General features: G+C 35.1%; 1 protein-coding gene across 1 annotated transcript; it reads right to left on the bottom strand.

Annotated features, from left to right (window-relative positions):
• Nucleotides 1–572: 572 nt before the first annotated feature.
• Nucleotides 573–15,402, bottom strand: LOC150103313 (techylectin-5A-like). Its single transcript, XM_090398129.1, has 6 exons — nucleotides 15,153–15,402; nucleotides 14,765–14,912; nucleotides 11,895–12,055; nucleotides 9,652–9,757; nucleotides 1,442–1,606; nucleotides 573–1,061 (listed from the first exon to the last, which is right to left on the bottom strand). The coding sequence occupies exons 2-6, from the start codon at nucleotides 14,910–14,912 to the stop codon at nucleotides 766–768; spliced, it is 876 nt and encodes a 291-aa protein (XP_090254255.1). The 5' UTR covers nucleotides 15,153–15,402; the 3' UTR covers nucleotides 573–765.
• Between the last annotated feature and the right edge of the window lie 4,243 nt (nucleotides 15,403–19,645).

The raw sequence follows: 19,645 nt of genomic DNA on the forward strand, positions 1-19,645 counted from the left end.
ATATTAAGTACATGAAGAGCAATATTGTATTAATATTATGGTTAGGAAAGCTAAGATACTTGGAAAAGCATTGACCACTGAACTCCGCAGTTTATTATCTAATATCTTGTATTAATTTTGTTTTCTAAAGGAGTTTTATTGTTGTCAAGTTTTGTAGTTTAGATATGTAGCATATTTTTTAGTCGACGCTGTAATTCTCAAACCAATTTACATGTTCCGGTGTCGACTACAAAAATATGCAACATTTCTAGATAACATACATAATCCTGACGCTAAATTTTCTTCAACAGTTTCCACATAATTCCCAACTTCCCAGAAGAAGAAGAGAGCAGTCGAGTGTGATTATTTCAGGATCTCTGGAGAGAAAAATGATCATTTGCATATTGCCATTACCAATGAAAATTATGTCCAGACAGTGTCTGTTAAAATTTCGAGTTTTTCTTTGATGAAAATTGAAAAAAATGATTCACACAAATAACTGAATAAATAATTCTTATAAAAATTTATTTTTCTTATATTTTAATATTTAATTGTTTATAATATTTTATAACATGAAAAATATTTATCTTCTTATTGTTGTTAAAATTTTAAAATTTATTTAAGAGTTACTAAAACACCAATTATAAAATATTATAAAGTAATTTCATATAATTAGGTTTCTAGCAATTGTTTAGATGAGTTTCTTTTCTTCGCTTCTTGCATTATACCTGAAGATTAGAATTTCGTCCAGTTCATCACAAATGCTTGATATGATACCAAAGGTATTCAAAGCGGAGTTCCGTCTTCTTTCACTTTAAAGGAAGACTGTCTGAAGTTAGTTGGGCGGATCTTCATTTCAGTGAAAGAAAGGGAATAGTAATGTCCCCTAAAAGTTTTCCAATCAACGCCATTAGCAAAACTCGAATGATTTCCTCTGAGATAGAATCCGTTAAGATTGGAAGAATGGCACGAGGAATACCACCACGCCCCATTAAACACCTGTGCACAATTTTTGTCATATGTGTCATGGTCTCTGTCTTTGGTAGAAAATTTCAGTCCGTTGTGTCCACCAAAGGAGTCCCCTAAAACGATAAGATATAAAATTCAGATAAAAATCAATGAACAGTATAAATTATTTTTGTAATTTAAATGATCGTCTAAAAATAATTTGTGATATGTTCATAAAATTGTATTTTATAATTAACAGAACAAAAAAGTAATAAATTCATATAGTTACAAAATATATGTTTTGTTTTATTGATATATTAGTTTACTATATTAATTGACTATTTTTCCATTCTGTTTTGCAGGAATATCTTCATTTCAAATAGTGTTCAGATTTATAAATATTACTTTCAGATAGATTTTTATTATATTTATATAAAACACAATATCAGGAAATGTTTACATTCTTCTAATAATTCATTTTAAAATTCATATAAAATTTTAATTTTGTCCATACCAGCATTTCCCGTGTAGAACTTGACAAACACAGTGTAGAAATTCATTTCATTTTCAATCCAAAACTGATCGTAGATAGCAAATGTAGAATTTCCATCAAAATCTCTCAAATCAAATCTGATTGAATTTTCTCTTTGATAGGAAAGTGCGTGGATTTTATCGTTACCTGAAAACAAATAAATAGTTGAAAATTATGTATTTGTATGTAACGGCCTGTTATGATGTGTGGTTTAAATATAGCTTATTTTTTGAAACAGATAATGAACTCTCAGCATGAAGAACTAAATGAAAGCAATGATGACATAAAAATTGGAGATTGGCGCAACAGTATTCAGGAATAGAAAAAAATTTAATAAGACAAATGCTAAAGTATTATGATAGAATTATATACAGTGGATTTTCTATTTAATTTAAAGAATTTTGTTAACAAAATAAAGAGTACTCTCAACCCATAAAATATCTTTGATAGTATTAACTTATTTTGTTGAGTTTGCAGTATCTCATGTGCTTAATTTTGGATAGGGGGAATCAATCGACCGTGAGAGCGGTGATTGATTCATTCAATCCAATACCCTTGGAGGATAATGGAGGGCAATGCTGTAGCCAATGAAGTTCTAACTGAGGCTAGGCTATTGCTGTTACCCTCCTGCCATGATCAGAGCTTTAATTGCTCAATAACACCTGATCCCTACACTGTCTTCTACAGATAACGGGGAATATGAAAAGCATTCTTGCTTAGCCCCTTTAAGCCAGTCCTTATAAGGACTATAATATTCTTAGATCATCGGAAGAATTAGGGGGTTTGAGAGCTAATCGACCGTGAGATGCGGTGATTAATACCCTTGGAGGGTAATGGATGGCAATGCTGTAGCCAATGAAGTTCTAACTGAGGCTCGGTTATTGCTGTTAGCCTCTTGCCATGATCAGAGCTTTAATAGCTCAATGGGGTATGATTTATACCCTTGGAGGGGAATGGATAGCAATGCTGTAGTCAATGAATTTCTAATTCGATAATAACTAATATTTAAGGAATTGACAGCGTATACTAGAAATATAGATTAAATAAACTTTAATATATACTTTCCGATATTTCGCCGAACGTCACGTTGCCATCTTCTTGGGAACTTACTATAAAGACACGTGCACACAAGTACTAATAACAGCAAATGAGACTGAAGCTAGGAAGCTAGCGTTTTACTAAAGTCCTGATGGTGCCCCTGGCGGGCTATATTGGTAGTTCTTGGCATTTGGGCTGAAGTTCTTCTGATAAAAGTTTCCCAAATTTGGGGCAGTTTCATGCATCCAAATTTGTTGCGGTTTGGCATGTTCCTAAGGGCCGAGGCTGATTCCATGAATAGTCTTTCATACTTGAACTTGCTGCGGTGTATTACTGTGGCTTTCTTCCATCTTATTCTGTGGCGAGTATCCAGAGCGTGGTCTGCAAGCCCAGAGTGGCTGTACTGGTGAAATCGGATGTAATCCTTGTGTTCTGAGATTCTGATATTTGCTGTCCTGCCTGTTTGGCCAAAGTAGGACAGTTTACAGCTGCAAGGGACCTGGTATACACCAGGTAGGTCTAGGGGAAGTGGTTGGTCTTTGGTGGAGCGGATAAGGGATGCCAGTTTTCTATGTGGTCTGTAACATGTGGTCAAGTCATGTTTTTTTTAAGATTTTATTGATTTTTTCCGAGGTGCCTCTGATATAGGGAATAGTGATGGATTTAGAGTAATCTTTTTTGTGAAGGGGGGGTGGGTGGAGAGTTGTGGATAACTGGGTTAAGTATTTTTTGGAGGGGGGAACCGTTGGCTGAGAAAGTGTCACGGATGTGATTTAGTTCAGTGGTTAGGGCTTGATCATTAGAACAGATTATTTTTGCCCTGTTGAATAATGTTTTAATAACTCCATATTGTTGTGAGGGGTGGTGGTGGGATTGTTGGTGAATGTATCTGCCTGTATGGGTGGGTTTTCTATAAACTGAGAAAACCAAGGTTACATCAGGTTGGCGGGTGACTAGTGTGTCTCTAGGAAGGGGAGGTTATTGTTTTCCTCTTTTTCCAGGGTGAATTTGATTCTAGGGTGTTGGTTTTCAAGTGTGTTAGGAAGGAGAGGAGTGAATCCGGGCCATGTGGCCAAATAGCGAAAACATCATCAACGTAGCGAAGCCATATGGTAGGTTTTTGTGGGGCTGAGTTTAAGGCTTTCTCTTCAAACATCTCCATGAAGAAGTTGGCCAAGGGTGGGAAAAGTGGTGAACCCATGGCTGTCCCCTCTATCTGTTTGTAGAATTTTTCCTGCCAAACGAAATAGCCTGAGTTCATTGTAAACTGAAATAGGGCTGAGATATCGGGAGGAAATTTAGCTTGGATTAGCTCTAAGGTTTCTTTGAGGGGGACATTCGTGAATAGGGAGAAGAAATCAAAACTGACCATTATGTCATTATGTTGGAGTGTAAGGTTTTCTATACTGGCTTTGAAGTGGGCTGAGTTTTTTATGTGTGATGGTGTATTGCTAGTATAGTGTGAGAGCGCTTTGGCTAAATGCTTGGCTAGTTTGTAAGTGTGGGAATCAATGCCATCCACTATGGGACGTAATGGCACATTTTCTTTGTGTATTTTTGGGAGCCCATATATGCGGGGGGGGTCTAGAGTTATAGGGTTTTAGTCTGTTGGTAATCTCTACAGGCCAAGAAGTGACCTTCTTAAGGAGCCTATGGAGTTTTCTAATTTGTGAGTTGGTGGGATTGTAATCAATGGGGAGGTAAGTGGAACGATCTAATAATAAAGCCTTGAGCTTACCTGTGTAGTCTTTAAGATTGAGTACCACAGTGGCGTTCCCCTTATCCGCTTTGGTGATCACGATTTTTTTGTTTCTCTTCAATTCTTGTAGTGCCTTGTATTCACTAATGGATATGTTGGATTTTGGAGGTTTTGCTTTATTGAGAACACAGGCTACATCCAATCTAATATCGTTGGCGATGTGGTTTGGAAGTTGGCGAATCCCGCGTTCAATTTGAATCATTAATACCTCGGCCGGTAATTTCCTAGGAGCAATGGCGAAGTTGTGATGTCTTCTCCCTATTCACGAATGTCCCCCTCAAAGAAACCTTAGGCTAATCCAAGCTAAATTTCCTCCCGATATCTCAGCCCTATTTCAGTTTACAATGAACTCAGGCTATTTCGTTTGGCAGGAAAAATTCTACAAACAGATAGAGGGGACAGCCATGGGTTCACCACTTTCCCCACCCTTGGCCAACTTCTTCATGGAGATGATTGAAGAGAAACCCTTAAACTCAGCCCCACAAAAACCTACCATATGGCTTCGTTACGTTGATGATGTTTTCGCTATTCGGCTACATGGCCCGGATTCACTCCTCTCCTTCCTAACACACTTGAACAACCAACACCCAATAATCAAATTCACCCTGGAAAAAGAGGAAAACAATAACCTCCCCTTCCTAGACACACTAGTCACCCGCCAACCTGATGGAACCTTGGTTTTCTCAGTTTATAGAAAACCCACCCATACAGGCAGATACATTCACCAACAATCCCCCCCACCTCACAACAATATGGAGTTATTAAAACATTATTCAACAGGGCAAAAATAATCTGTTCTAATGATCAAGCCCTAACCACTGAACTAAATCACATCCGTGACACTTTCTCAGCCAACGGTTCCCCCCTCCAAAAAATACTTAACCCAGTTATCCACAACTCTCCACCCCCTCCCCTTCACAAAAAAGATTACTCTAAATCCATCACTATTCCCTATATCAGAGGCACCTCGGAAAAAATCAATAAAATCTTAAAAAAACATGACTTGACCACATGTTACAGACTACATAGAAAACTGGCATCCCTTATCCGCTCCACCAAAGACCAACCACTTCCCCTAGACCTACCTGGTGAATACCAGGTCCCTTGCAGCTGTAAACTGTCCTACTTTGGCCAAACAGGCAGGACAGCAAATATCAGAATCTCAGAACACAAGGATTATATCCGATTTCACCAGTACAGCCACTCTGGGCTTGCAGACCACGCACTGGATACTCGCCACAGAATAAGATGGAAGAAAGCCACAGTAATACACCACAGCAAGTTCAAGTATGAAAGACTATTCATGGAATCAGCCTCGGCCCTTAGGAACATGCCAAACCTCAACAAATTTGGATGCATGAAACTGCCCCAAATTTGGGAAACTTTTATCAGAAGAACTTCAGCCCAAAGGCCAAGAACTACCAATATCGCCCGCCAGGGGGCACCACCAGGACTTTAGGAAAACGCTAGCTTCCTAGCTTCAGTCTCATTTGCTGTTATTAGTATTTGTGTGCACGTGTCTTTATAGTAAGTTCCCAAGAAGATGGCAACGTAACGTTCGGCGAAATATCGTAAAGTATATATTAAAGTTTATTTAATCTATATTTCTAGTATACGCTGTCAATTCCTTAAATATTAGTTATCATGTTTAACCACCGTATGAGCCTCTCAACAAGAATAATGAATTTCTAATTCTTATCATCAAATGAATTTTTTTAAGAAAAAATTTATTTGATGATAAAAAACTGGAGATGCGGTGATTAATACCCTTGGAGGGTAATGGATGGCAATGCTGTAGCTAATGAAGTTCTAACTGAGGTTCGGCTATTGCTGTTACCCTCCTGTCATGATCAGAGCTTTAGCTCAATAACACCTTATCCCTACACTATCCTCTGTAGATAACTGGGAATATGAAAAGCATTCTTGCTTCGCCCCTTTAAGCCATTCCTTATAATAAGGATTCATTTGATGATGTACAATCTTCCTTCACTAGGTAAAACACATTCTTTTTCAGCGAATTTTTCAGAAGTGGTTCGCCTTTAGATAAACTTTCATTTTATATTTTTCGATACTGACTGGCAAAAAACAATAGTTAATTTTATACGCTTCTATTATTAATATCACGTATTAAATTAAACAACAAATATGCATTAGGAAAATAAAGATATACTAGACAGCAAAAATATATTGTGAATGACAGTTTTGAAGAGAGAAGGAGAAAACGTTCACTATGAGCTTCAAATATGACTCAACTACTTGCCATGATTATTTTTCAACATTATCTTTTAACTCCTGTTGTGAAATCAGTTTATATTTACATGCTTTAAGTAATCGCAGTGGGATAAAAATTGAGGTAAAGTTGGAACTAGTGGGTCAAACAGGCTTCATTATTATCTTATATATCAAAGAACAATTATATTTTCTTTAAGTTGAAATTGCCTGTGTAAACTAATCCTATGTATTTGCCCTTCTTGAAGTCCAATTTAAAAACAATAATAAATGAACCAGATCGCAAATAAGACTGGTTCAAGATTAACCATTATTCGTAACATGCTATTTAAGTATTTAGTATTACTTAATTATATACAAATAATTATAGCGAATTCATACTTTCTGAACATAAATGAAAAAAAGTCATTGTTTAATTATTTAATGCACAAAAAACTATTCACTTCATCTATGGTCTGTATGGGGGAAGCTCTGCATGCTATATGATGTGGAGTTGCTGTGGTTATGTGTTCTTGAAAACAGTGTATTAAATAAAAAAAAGGAACATGTCTTCCAAACTTTTCGCACAATCCTATAAAAATGGCAGAATGTTAAACCTCTGACGAGATGTTTAATTACGATTTTGAACATAAGTTGGTTCTGAAGCGGATTTCAGATCAATTAATTTTTATATAAAAGTGAATTTTAAATTAATAAACCCTGTACAAAATTCATTATTTAATATATTTGATTTATATTAGTTCTAAAAATAGTATATTAATAATAGTATATTAAACAGTAGTAGTAGTAGTATAATAGTAGTATAATAATAGTATATTAAAGCATTAGTAATAGCTATATTTAAAAAAAGGATAAAACAAAACTTGTTTTATCTTGTTTTATCTTGTTTTATCATGCTTCAAAATATACAGCAGAATACTTAATGAAAAAGTAAAAATATACAGTGAAAAAATATTATTAGAATGTCAAAATGGATTTAGAAAAGGACGCATTCAATGGATGCAGCTTTCTGTTTAAAGCTACTTATAGAAAAAGAAGAGAATTTAATTTGGAAACTCATCTTTTGTTTATTGATTACGAAAAAGCATTTGACAAAGTAAAAAGGTATATACTGTTTGATATATTACAAAGAATAAATATACCTAATATTTTACTACATGCAATATTGAATATTTACAAAGATAAGGAAATAAAAATAAAAATAAATGAAATGTTGTCTGAAAAACAATCTATAAACCAAGGAGTAAGACAGGGATGCCCTCTGTCTCCAGCACTTTTCTATATTTACATTAATGAAATACTAATACAGTGGAACACCTTAAACAATCCAGGTATAGAAATTTCCCGAAATAACAAAATAAATACGGTATTATTTGCAGATGATCAAATAATAATATCAGATAAGGAAGACAATTTACAAAGAGCAATATATAATTTAAACGTTATAGTAGAATAGTTTGGAATGAAAATTTCAATAGATAAAACTAAAACAATGGCATTTTGTGGGAAAACTCCAGTTAGAAGCAAAACAGTTATTAATAATAAAATAATAGAACAGATAAATACTTTCAATTATCTTGGATGTGAAATATCATATGAAGGAGAAAAAGACAAAAAATTAAAAACTGCAAAATTTGTACAGATTATAAGCCTGATAAATAGAAAAGTCAATCCAAATATAGTACAAAAAGAAACACGTTTGAAAATATACAATACTTTAGCAGGCCCACATTATTATATGGCAGCGAAATTTCGGCAACAAATAAACAAGATAAACAAAGAATAAATAAACAAGATAAACAAAGAATAAATAAACAAGATAAACAAAGAATAAATAAACAAGATAAACAAAGAATAAAAAGAAGTGAAATGAGATTTATGAGGAGAACTGAAAAATGCACATTATTAGATCCAAAAAGGAACGAAGACATTTGAAAAGAACTAAAAACAAAATCAGTAGAAGAAAAACTAAACAATTATAAACAAAACTGGATTGAACATGTAAACCGAATGGCGAACACCCGACACCGAAAACAAATACTAAAATATAAGCCAATTGGAAAGAGAAGGCAGAGTAGACCTCAAAAAAGGATATGGGATGGATAATGAGACCGGAACAGACCAATATGGTCTATACCTGTAACTAGTGTTATGATGATGATGAAATTTGCACTTAGTTTATACACCAAAAATATTAATCATTAAAGTTATTTAAATATTAAAGAAACAGAGGATTGTGTATATCTTCGTCATATTTGTCAAATGATTATACACAAACGGTTTTGTAAAATGAAAAAGGTTCCCTATATTCAGGGCATGTAACAAACCGTAACATTAAATTGCATAAATGCTTATTCGCATATAATATAATATTTATTTGCATATACGAATAAGCAATTTATGCAATTAAATGTTCCTCAGCTTTATCTTTATAATATCGATCTATCCAGTTAAATTCTTCAGAAATGTTTCTATTTGTTGGTTCGAATATGTTTTTCAGACATAAATACTGTACATACATACATAATAGAGTACAGTTTACGTATCAACGCTCCTACATTGTGTAAGTGCATGTTAACAGCAGTTACGAGTGGCACACAATTAGCTGCACTTTTCTTAAATTAAAAACACTGAGCTCGAAGATCAAAACATATTTTTAGACATTTTATTTTTACTCAATGATATCACGAAAACGGAAGGACTACTCTTATGAAAGGAGTCACTGATGTTGTCTCAAAATAAAATAACAACGAAGTATTGAATATCACAATTGAAAGTATCTCGGATGGGTTTATTTATACTGCAGCTACGCTAAAATATTTGCGTTTAATAATGTTTTTTTTTCTTTAAGAAATGAAATTAATAAAAATTCTGTGCGAAAAACTCTTAACTAGGATGCAGATGTACTAGACAACATCATGTAGACTGATGGTTACGTTGAAAGCAAAATGGAAGTTAATGACTGATCTGTGTTATCATAAATTGGTAGGCAGAGAATGTCTAAAAGGCTGGAATGTGGGTCAAAGGAAGGGCGATATGCTACCGAGGTTCATGAAATTTAACTTTCTTCGAAATATAGTGCTTCCGCAGTACTTATTTCAACACACTCTTTATATACTGTATATTGCTTATACGATTATTGATGTAATACTATTGTGTTGCATACCTAACCAGAAATCACGGTCAACATCTCCAAAGCCATTTTTGTAGTCATTCCAATCCCGAAAAAAGTAATCTTGAGAACTTCCAAAATCTCCTCTTCTCTGAATGACCTAAACACAGTAATACATCAGTCATTAGTTATATGGGCTTTATTATTGATGTATAAAGACATAATAATATTCAATGTAACATTTATTAAATACGAAAGTCCCTGCTATTTATGAACCTTCGAATATTCATAAATTTCATTGATTATAATAAACGGCTTTTAGACAAAATGAACACTGAATATCAGCTGCGAGATAATAATTCACATCCTGAAAAATAAAATAAAATAAAAACTATCGAAAGTGAACTTTTTTTCAAAAATGTGGGTTGGTTTAATAGAAGGATGATTACTTTTAGCGTTCTTCTTTCCCTAAAAATGAAGAATATTTCTGTTAATATCACTTGTGCAACAGAAAACTCAGTAAGAATTTTAAAGATATTGCTTGTGTATATCGTGAGGGAAGCAGCTGAAAGTGAAGGCAGTATTTGTGGTGATTGTGGCCCTGGAGGTTTTAATTTCAAAAGACCCTTCCTATTGCTACTCTGTTGTTCTATCTAGATTCTTCCTTCTATTTATAATAATAATAAAAAAGGTAAATGCGTATTATTTTGCTACTGATTTAGTTCAGTTCAACATGAGATTTTAGACGAGAGGAGGTGCACACATTTATTTTTTATTTTATTTTATATTATTTATTTATTATTATTATTATTATTATTATTTATTTATTATTATTTTTTTTTTTTTTTTTGCATTGTGATCAGCAATAAGGGAAAGGTTTCTGACAGTAGTCAAAAGGGGAAAAAATGAAATTCCTCATGTTTAATTAGCTCAATAGACAAATCACAATCGAGAAATAGTAAATTATATTTATAGATTCATTATGGAATTTGAAGTTTCGTTTATGAAACCGAACTTCAAAAGTTTAATGGACATGACGATAAACGGTTTCAGTATATGACATCCTGGATATAAAAGTATCTTCTAACTTAAGATCTAAAAAATATCATTCTACTTTACAAGATATCCAGGTTCTTACAGCCTCCAAAACTGCTCATGCTTCCCTAAAAAAGAAATTTCAGATCTGCAAGATTCACCGCTGTTGCGGGATCTGATATGTTGGCCAAACAGGACTTTCCGCACAGAAATTCTTTACCAAGCAGTGCCTTTCCATGGTTCCTACCCGCCATTCTCTCCAATATTTCTTCCCTGCGACTTTATTCCTTTTCCTTTGTCCCAGTAGCAAAGTGGGTATTGATCACGCCCTTTAAATGGAAAAACCAAGTTTGAATTTTTTTGAAGGATGATTACTAGAAGTAAGTATTTGACTTCCCCGCAGGGTAAGTCAAATGATTTTCTACAGTGAGAATGTTTTTTTTTCCGTTGGAAACTCGAATAGTTTATTTCGCCAAATAGGCATAACAGCTAGAAGAATGGCCGACCAACTTACAGATATTCCACAGTCGTCTCGACTCTTCTTTATTTGGGCCGTAGTTTACGGATGAGTTTTTAAGAAAGTAATTTTATAAAATTTAAAATGAAATATGTACAATAATTAATATTCATCTTGAAAACTATAAAAAAAACTGGAAATATTAAAGCTTTTGAAACTATCCTATACAATATCAATTTCGTTATGTGATGATAATTGGCTTCACTCTATTTCTCGAATTCAAATACGCCCACATAATGCTCTCACGTACATAAAAACTGAGATTTGATTGTAGCATTTCCATATTAATTCTTTCGTTCGTTCTACTATATATGATTTATGCCTTATGGGGAAGTAAAGACAGACATTAGTAACGCATTATTTTCCCACAACAAATGGGAATATATTACTTTAGCTGTATAAATTAAACTGTGATCCATATTGCATGTCGTTCACGAAGAATGACGACATTTATAAATCTTATAAAGCGTTATAATGCAAGCCGTTGGAAGTATTTTTACACAAGTGCTGTAACTGTGGAGTACTATATTGGACAATTAAAGGAGATGGAATTTAAAAATTCACGAAATTTCATAACCGGTAGACAACCACTGTCCTACTTATTCATTATTTCTAGAAAATAAAACCAATTATTCATCGATATAAAAATATTCAACTATTTTCCAATCCTTAAACATTCCTTAATATTTTTTCAATCGACATTTGATTTTATGCCATACTTAAAATTCCGCTATAAAATACGAACCGTCCAACCTCCGCCATCAGTAGTCATATCGCAATAGACATCGAAACCCTCTTTGATGATGCGATTTCGAGGCCATACTTTGTAAATCCCACTAGTGTTGTGTCCTTCCTCCATCACTTCGGCGCAGTCCATTGGTCTGGAGCGGTAATGTGTACATTCCACTTCAGAAAAAAATAAAATAAAATAAAAATAATAAAAATAAAATTTCTGAAAACAGTAATCAAAATGAATAAAGTTCATTCACAGCTCTCATGATTTTGTATTGTTTTCATTAATATTATTTTATTAAAATACATCAAAACTAAACTTATATATATATATATATATATTAATTTTAAAATTAAATTTAATATATATATATATATATATATATATATATATATTAATTTTAAAATTAAATTTAAAATTTTACGTTTAAAAAAATTAAGTTAGCTGTAGGATGCACACAACAGTTTTTGACGTTTTCACAGAAGACCATCAGAGATAACGAAAATTAACGAATAAATAACGAAGTACAATATTCAAATATCTAAAATAACCTAAATACATTCTTAGAATGTATTAATACATGCTACATAAATAAATAAAATTATTATTACGATAATTAGCAGTGCAAATTAGTCAATAACAATGAACATCAATAAAATGCTTTTAGATTAAAAAAATCAACTGATGCCTTTTTATTCCCATATAGGGAGTTGGTGAGGCCATTTTAGCCCTATCTAAATCTTGTTGAGACTGAGTGGGCAGTTCAATCTCCACTGGTACCCAATCAGAGATAGCTGGCCCAAGACGATCACTAATGAAGTGGCACGCAGTGAAGAGAGACAGCTCAACAAGTACCACCATCTCGTGGTCCCTAACCCTAACACAATATATTTAATCTCTGAAATAATGTGGGTTCTACGGTCGATTTCTTAAGTTCAGGGGACAAAAAACACGAGTTTCCGGGAGAAAAAAAACCAGAGATCGACTAACTAGGAAACCGGTCGAAAAAGGCTTAGAAAAATTTCTTCTAGTCGCCGACTAGATTCGAAAGCAAGTCTTCCTTCATGCGGTCAAGCACTGTGGTGTGCAAGCGCTACATCCGCTGAGCTACACAGGCTCTTTATATCATTACAATGTCTTATTGACAAGAGTGCCCTCTATCTCAAGTTTAGGCAGTCAATATTCTTGCTTATTGTCGACAGTAGTTTTGCCAACTACCGACAATTAACATTACTTAAAGCAAACAAGCTAGCAATTTTTATAAATCTGTTTTCTCGGTTTTATTAAAAAAAACTCTTAATGTCATCTCCTTTATGCATTGCCAGGAATCCGGAGGCAGCATGATTCAATAAATCTTTCGTGAGATCATCATATCTCATGCATATTAATAATTTTTAAGAATACACTGCTTGGAAAGAAGTCAACGGCACTATAGTGTAAGAAAGAAACAGCCATAGCACTCATCTTAATAAGATGTAAGGAATCCCTCTCCTAGGCTAAATCAGGGGATAAAAGATCACACCATCACACTGACACCTTCGAATTTCATAGTTGAGGTTACACACTGTGATAAGAGACGTTCACTGCGCATCTATACACCCACGCTCATCCATCTGCTCGGTGGAAAGTTCAGCGTGATTCTAAGCTCCATAACGCAGCTTTATAAGCTTCCTTGCTCCACTGTATACATACACACGCTTTGAACCACTGAAGACCCTGCATGTTGGTTTGGGTAATGTGGAGCTTGTATATTGCAGTCCTATCATTTAAACCCGTGTTGTGAGCCTCGGTTCTGAATGTGCAGATTCGTGTTCCAATCGATGCAAAAAACTCTGCATTTAACGTCTCGGTCGACAAATGGTGTTTTTACATATTATCCTTCGTAGCACCCTAGTCACGTTCGGTGAGTGGCCCACTGGTAGCACATGCAGTTGGCTCCCTGAACTTCCATCTCAGTATGGTGTCATCGATTGTTGATCTATGATGGTCCAATTTGCCGATCAGATAAGCCTGCAACATGCCATCCTATCACAACGCCTCTTTCAAACTACGTCAGTTTCCTCCTCGTGGTCATTTCACCAGGACACAGTTGCAGTGATTTAGGAGCATCCTATTCCTACTCCAGCGAGGTTGGCAGGAAAAAGACTCAGATCAAGACCAAGATATAGGGGGGGGGGGGATTGATACAGTAAAAAGTGCCTTAGAAGACAGAAATATAAGATCTGATAATGTTGGAGTCTTGATAGATAGATTGATTTGGAGGAAAATTGTAAAGTTGAATGAAGGAAAAACAAATAACCACAACTACAAATTTTTATGAAAATAGCAAATATTTCCCAAACATACTCAACCAATAATTGGAAATTCAAATGCGGAGTATTACTGAAAATTATTGGCGAAATAACGAATCTTACACTTCCTGTATGTATGTATATAAAATTATAAAATTAGTCCAACAAATAACGAATCCAAGATTCTGTTGATGATTCAAATGTTCCCTGCTAAGCAGAATAAAAAATAATATTAATAAAAATTAAAGGTAGCTTTTATTACTTTAATATATACAAAAATTAATTTCTAAATTTTAAAATAAGCACCATATCATATAATAAATTTTATATTTTATATAAATTATTAAATATTTGTTCATGTAAATTGTAATATTTTCAAATCTGACTGGGAATCCTTGAGACATCGTATATAAAATAAGCTAAAACAATATGGAACTTGTTTCAAAAATTTCTGAATACCCACCCCACCCCCCCACCTTTGAGAGTTTGTTTCTGTATTCTTAAGACATGGAAGGAAACAAAAATATAAAATTTAAAAAAAAAAATGTTAGTTTAAGATGACAAAAAGTACATTACTTATAGCTTGCTTACCTTTCTTGAAATAGTTTTTCACAGCACTAAAAGCCTCATCAACCTTCTTACGAGATAATATGAGATCACATTTAATGTCATCTGTTAGACATGCTTTGTTGATTACAACTAGAATGAGGATTATCGCTAAGACGTGGTAAAGCGCCATCTATAAAACATTTTCATTTTATTGAAACTCACGGCTGAAATTCCTTGTGAAATATAAATAAAATCAACATAAATCTTACGAAGACAGTTTGATTTATTTCAGAGATATATTTGCATTAAAATATATTTCTGTTTACTTTTAATTAATATTCTTTTGTGACGAAAAATATTCTAAATTAGATCAAAATGAAATATAATCGTGGGATGACAAGAAATTAATTATAAAAGAACGTTTACTTACTTTATTTGTTCAATCAGCGGAGGAAATATTCAAGAAAATTCTTTCTCTGTGGAGAATTAGTGTAAACAGGAGTGTTTAAGAGGTTCTCTTACTACGATGGTTTCGATTTTGCAGTATTGCTCTGCCACTTTCGTCCTTTTATTCTTCAGTTTTGCATCAACGGCAAAAATTCAACTTATCATTACTAGGAATTAAATATTTTCCTCTATACTTGCGGAACACTGGAGTTTTCTGTTATAATATTCCACTTAAAGGCTACTAAATAAACCTTTTAATACACTTGTGAAGTTTCTAGGAAAACCAAAGCATTCATTGCCCGAGGCAAAATTTCCGCATTCAAAGTTCACAAACTTTGAACTTTGCTAATCAGAAACACACTGAAATATAAATAAACATTTCTTTGGGAACCTCCAGTTCATGCAAGATCTCATATTATCTCAAAGACCAGGGCTTCGAATTTAAGTGAAAGGCCATTAAGCTTGACCGCTGAAATTGATGGTCAGTCGTCTGTAAAAACGCCATGGATAAAATAATTAAATTTTAATAAAATAATAATAATAATAATAATAAAGGAACAAAAATTTAAATTAAAATAATTTTGAAAAATTAATAAATACATTTAAAATAGAATTAAAAGTAAGTAAGTAATTTATACACCTAGCGTAAAATACGTAAATAAAATTATTATAACACAGTTTAAGAAACCCAAAAAAAAAAAACAGATTATGATCTGAATTGGTGATGATAGGATGTCCTCAGTCAGTTTTGGAATTGTGGTGCGTTTATTATATTATATTATGTGTCTTGAAGATCGTGTAATTTTTGATTCAGTGCTCTTGCCAGAACAGTACAGTGTCTTGTAGCAGTGCGGGTAAGCGTTTATTATTTTTATTATTATTATTTATAAAAGATATTTCACATTGTTAATCATGGAAAAACAACTAAATGAGACAATATTCGAGGAGGTATATAAAGAATTTATAAGACTAGGTGAACTACTTAACAACAATTGGCAGGAAAAAGTGAAACTTTACGACACGTTTCCCCCGGAACGTGTCACAGACGTTGTCGCAGAAGATTAATTAGAATCGGTGCCTTCTACTCCTTCAGACTTTGTAGAAGTGCGCGCACGCAAAAAGCGAAGAACAACAGAAGAACCGCACAATGACAATAATGAAATGGAACAGAATTCTCAGGATTCGGACGCCGCTATTTCTCCCAAAGAAAAGGTGCCTCCGATCATCCTTAGAGAAAAGCAAGTGGGCAGCTTTAAGATCCACAATGTCCAATCTGCACATTGGCTTCATTCAGGCCAAAAACATGGATGAAGGCATAAAGATCCAGTCAGCAACAGTGACAGACTATAGAAGGTTGACCAAAGAACTGGACGACAGAGGCATCCAGTATTATACCTTTGCGCTCAGCTCCAAAAAAAACTTAAAGTGGTCTTTCGTGGTGCACAGGAGAAATAGCTGCTGACCTGAACTCTCAGGATCTGCCTCCAGTCAAGGTCAGCAGAATGTACAAAGCATACAAGACTCCCATGCCATTAGTCCTAGTAGAGATTTACAAAATTTACAAGGATATCTACAACTTAAAAACAGTCTGTGGTCTCATCGTCACACCAGAACCACTCCGGAAAAGATCTTCTTCTGGGCAGTGCCAGAAGAAGATCTTTTCTTCTTCTGGCACTGCCCAGAAGAAGAAAAGGGTGTCAGAAGTTTGGCCATGCCCAGAATCTATGTAGAGTTGAATATAGATGTTTGAAATGTGGGGGAAGCCACCCAACCAGCAGAGGTGGTGCTTGCACTAAGACAAGGACCACCTCTGCCAAATGTGCCAACTGCTGTGGTCCTCATCCTGCGAACTACAAAGGATGTACTCAGCACCCAAAGAACAGACGGATGGAGGCAGTCAATCAGCCCTCCTCCTACAGTATAAGAACTCCAGAGGCGTAGGCATCAAAACCGGAGACTCAGTGGCCACAATCAAAGACCTCCAAAAATAGAGACAACCAAAAGCAAACAAGAAGTTATGCCGATGTGACCCGCACAATTAGACCAATACCAGAACAAAATCAACGAACAGCACCTAAAAATCTAACAGCTGTTATTACGGCCTCACTAGCAAACATGCTACGAAATTTCAGCCTATCAATCCCTACCGAAAGGTTTCTTCGTGAAACGCAGGTCATCCTCACAGCTCTCATAAATGAATAGTAACAAACTCATTCAATTTATTCAGATCGTTGCTTGGAATGCAAATGGCCTCAAAAACAAAATTCTGGAACTCCGAGATTTCACATATAGGTATGAACCAGATGTTTTATTAAGCAGTGAAACTCATTTAAGACCCTCAGACAAACCTAAAATAAGGGGTTATCGCCTATATACAAATGATAGATTACTCTACAGAGGCGGTTCATTAAAAATTATATTAAGCACCACTCTGTGAGCATTCCTTCAACCACTAATCTTGAGATAACAGGCGTGGAAGTAGTCACCATTTCTGCTGGCAGATTGAAAATCTACTCAGCTTAAAACCCTCCCCAAAAATCTCTACTACACTCTGACCTAAATGCCATCTTATACGTCAGAGAGCAGACCATTATAGCCGGGGATCTGAACTCCAAGCACCCTGCGTGGAATTGCTCAACCACCAACAAGAATGGTTGCATCCTTTCCAATTACTTAGGATCAAGCAACGCTGTTGTGGCAGGCCCCACCGAACCTACTCATCTCAGTACGTTTGGCACTGCTGATATCCTGGATATAGCTATCCTGTAGGATATCAAACTTCAATACAGCATTATATCCATGGATGAACTATCATCTGATCACAACCCAATTCTATTACAGCTGGGAAAACAAAAATACCAGTCTCCTCCTTCTCACTCGTAAATAGCATGGGAAAGACTGTCAACAGCACTGAAGGATTATATTGGATCTGTTCCACACATACGCACAAAAGAAGAAGTAGAAACTGAAGTTAAAAATCTCACACAATAAATTAATTCTACTATAACGGTAGCTACCTCCTACAAATCTGCCCGCAATCCAGATCATACAAATCTGATCGTTTGCCTGAAGACATCATGAACTTGATCAGAGACAAAAACAGAGCTAGGAAAAGATTCCTTAACACGTGTGCGCCACAAGATAAAACAAATCTAAACAGATTAAATGGGGTAGTAAGCGATGCGCTCAAAGCTCATAGAGACCAAGTATGGGATGAAAAGTTAGCTCCCATTTCACCTACTGATCACTCCATCTGGGGAATACTGAAAAATATCAAAAACAAAGTCAGATCCCTTCCCATATTCTCTGACCAGGGCCTTGCTCAAACAGATGTAGACAAAGCAGAAGTTATAGCATACAATTTGGAGGAGCAATGCAGGCCTTCGTATGGAAACTTGACTTTGACCACATATATAAGATTCACAGCAAGGTCAGACACTCACTCAAACTTCTTATCACCAGCACTGACCATATTGCACCAACATCACCTGCTGAGATATATGACATTATTAAAAAATTAAAGAACAAAAAAGCTCTTGGGCCAGACGGCATTACTAATCTGGTGATCAAACTTCTGCTCCGAAAAGCAGTAGTGCACCTGACCAGTATAATAAATGCAATTTTAAGATTTCACTATTTTCCTTCCACCTGGAATCTGGCTGATGTAATTCCTATACATAAGCCAGGCAAAGCCCCGCATCTACCGCAAATTATCGTCCAATCAGTTTCATCTCCAATCTGGGTAAGGTTGCGGAGAAGGTCATCCTCTCACAACTCCAAACCTCAGTAAATGACCTAAACATCCTCCCTAAAGAACAGTTTGGTTTTCGGCAACACCATAGTACTACTCAGCAAATCCACAGAATTGTCGAATTCATCACTACCAGCAACAACTGGCGCCAGTGCACAGGAGCTGTTTTCCTAGACCTATCCAAAGCATTTGACAAAATCTGGCATTTTGGACTCCTGCACAAACTTATCTCAGCCGGCGCCTCACTAAAAATGGTTCACCTAATCCATTCATATCTTCAGAATAGATCAATGCAAGTTAAAATCAAAGGTTCCCACATCGTTCCAGCGCCATATCTTTGCTGGAGAGTCGCAGGGATCTCTACTGGCTCCATTGCTGTTTTCTGTGTACATGTCAGACATGCCGCACAATACGATGACTTCCATTTTGTCCCTGTATGCGGACGATACGGCAATACTAACCAGATCTCTCAGACCCCAATTCATTACCAGAAAGCTTCAAGAAAACCTTCTAAAGCTGGAGGGTTGGTTCTCCAATTGGAGTTTGGAAGTCAACCCCCAGAAAAGCTCAGCCGTTCTTTTCTCAAAAAGGCCAATGTCTCCTGCAGGAGATGTGTTGCTATTCAATACTAAAGTTCCCTGGCAGACAGAAACAAATTACCTGGGTGTAATTCTCGACAAAAAGCTATCTTTCAACCAACACATTCAGTCTACGTGCGCAAAGGC

This window comes from Typopeltis vanoorti, chromosome 9 (assembly GCF_054136105.1).
Source record: "Typopeltis vanoorti isolate ZY-2024b chromosome 9, IOZ_Tvanoo_1.0, whole genome shotgun sequence".
Lineage (NCBI taxonomy): Eukaryota > Metazoa > Arthropoda > Arachnida > Uropygi > Thelyphonidae > Typopeltis > Typopeltis vanoorti.

Coding starts and splice junctions, on each gene's coding strand:
- LOC150103313 (XM_090398129.1), bottom strand. CDS start 14,912: ATGGCGCTTTACCACGTCTTAGCGATAATCCTCATTCTAGTTGTAATC. Junction 12,056..14,764: donor GAAAAACTATTTCAAGAAAG/GTAAGCAAGCTA, acceptor TTTTTTCTGAAG/TGGAATGTACACATTACCGC. Junction 1,607..9,651: donor TGACCGTGATTTCTGGTTAG/GTATGCAACACA, acceptor ATTTGTTTTCAG/GTAACGATAAAATCCACGCA.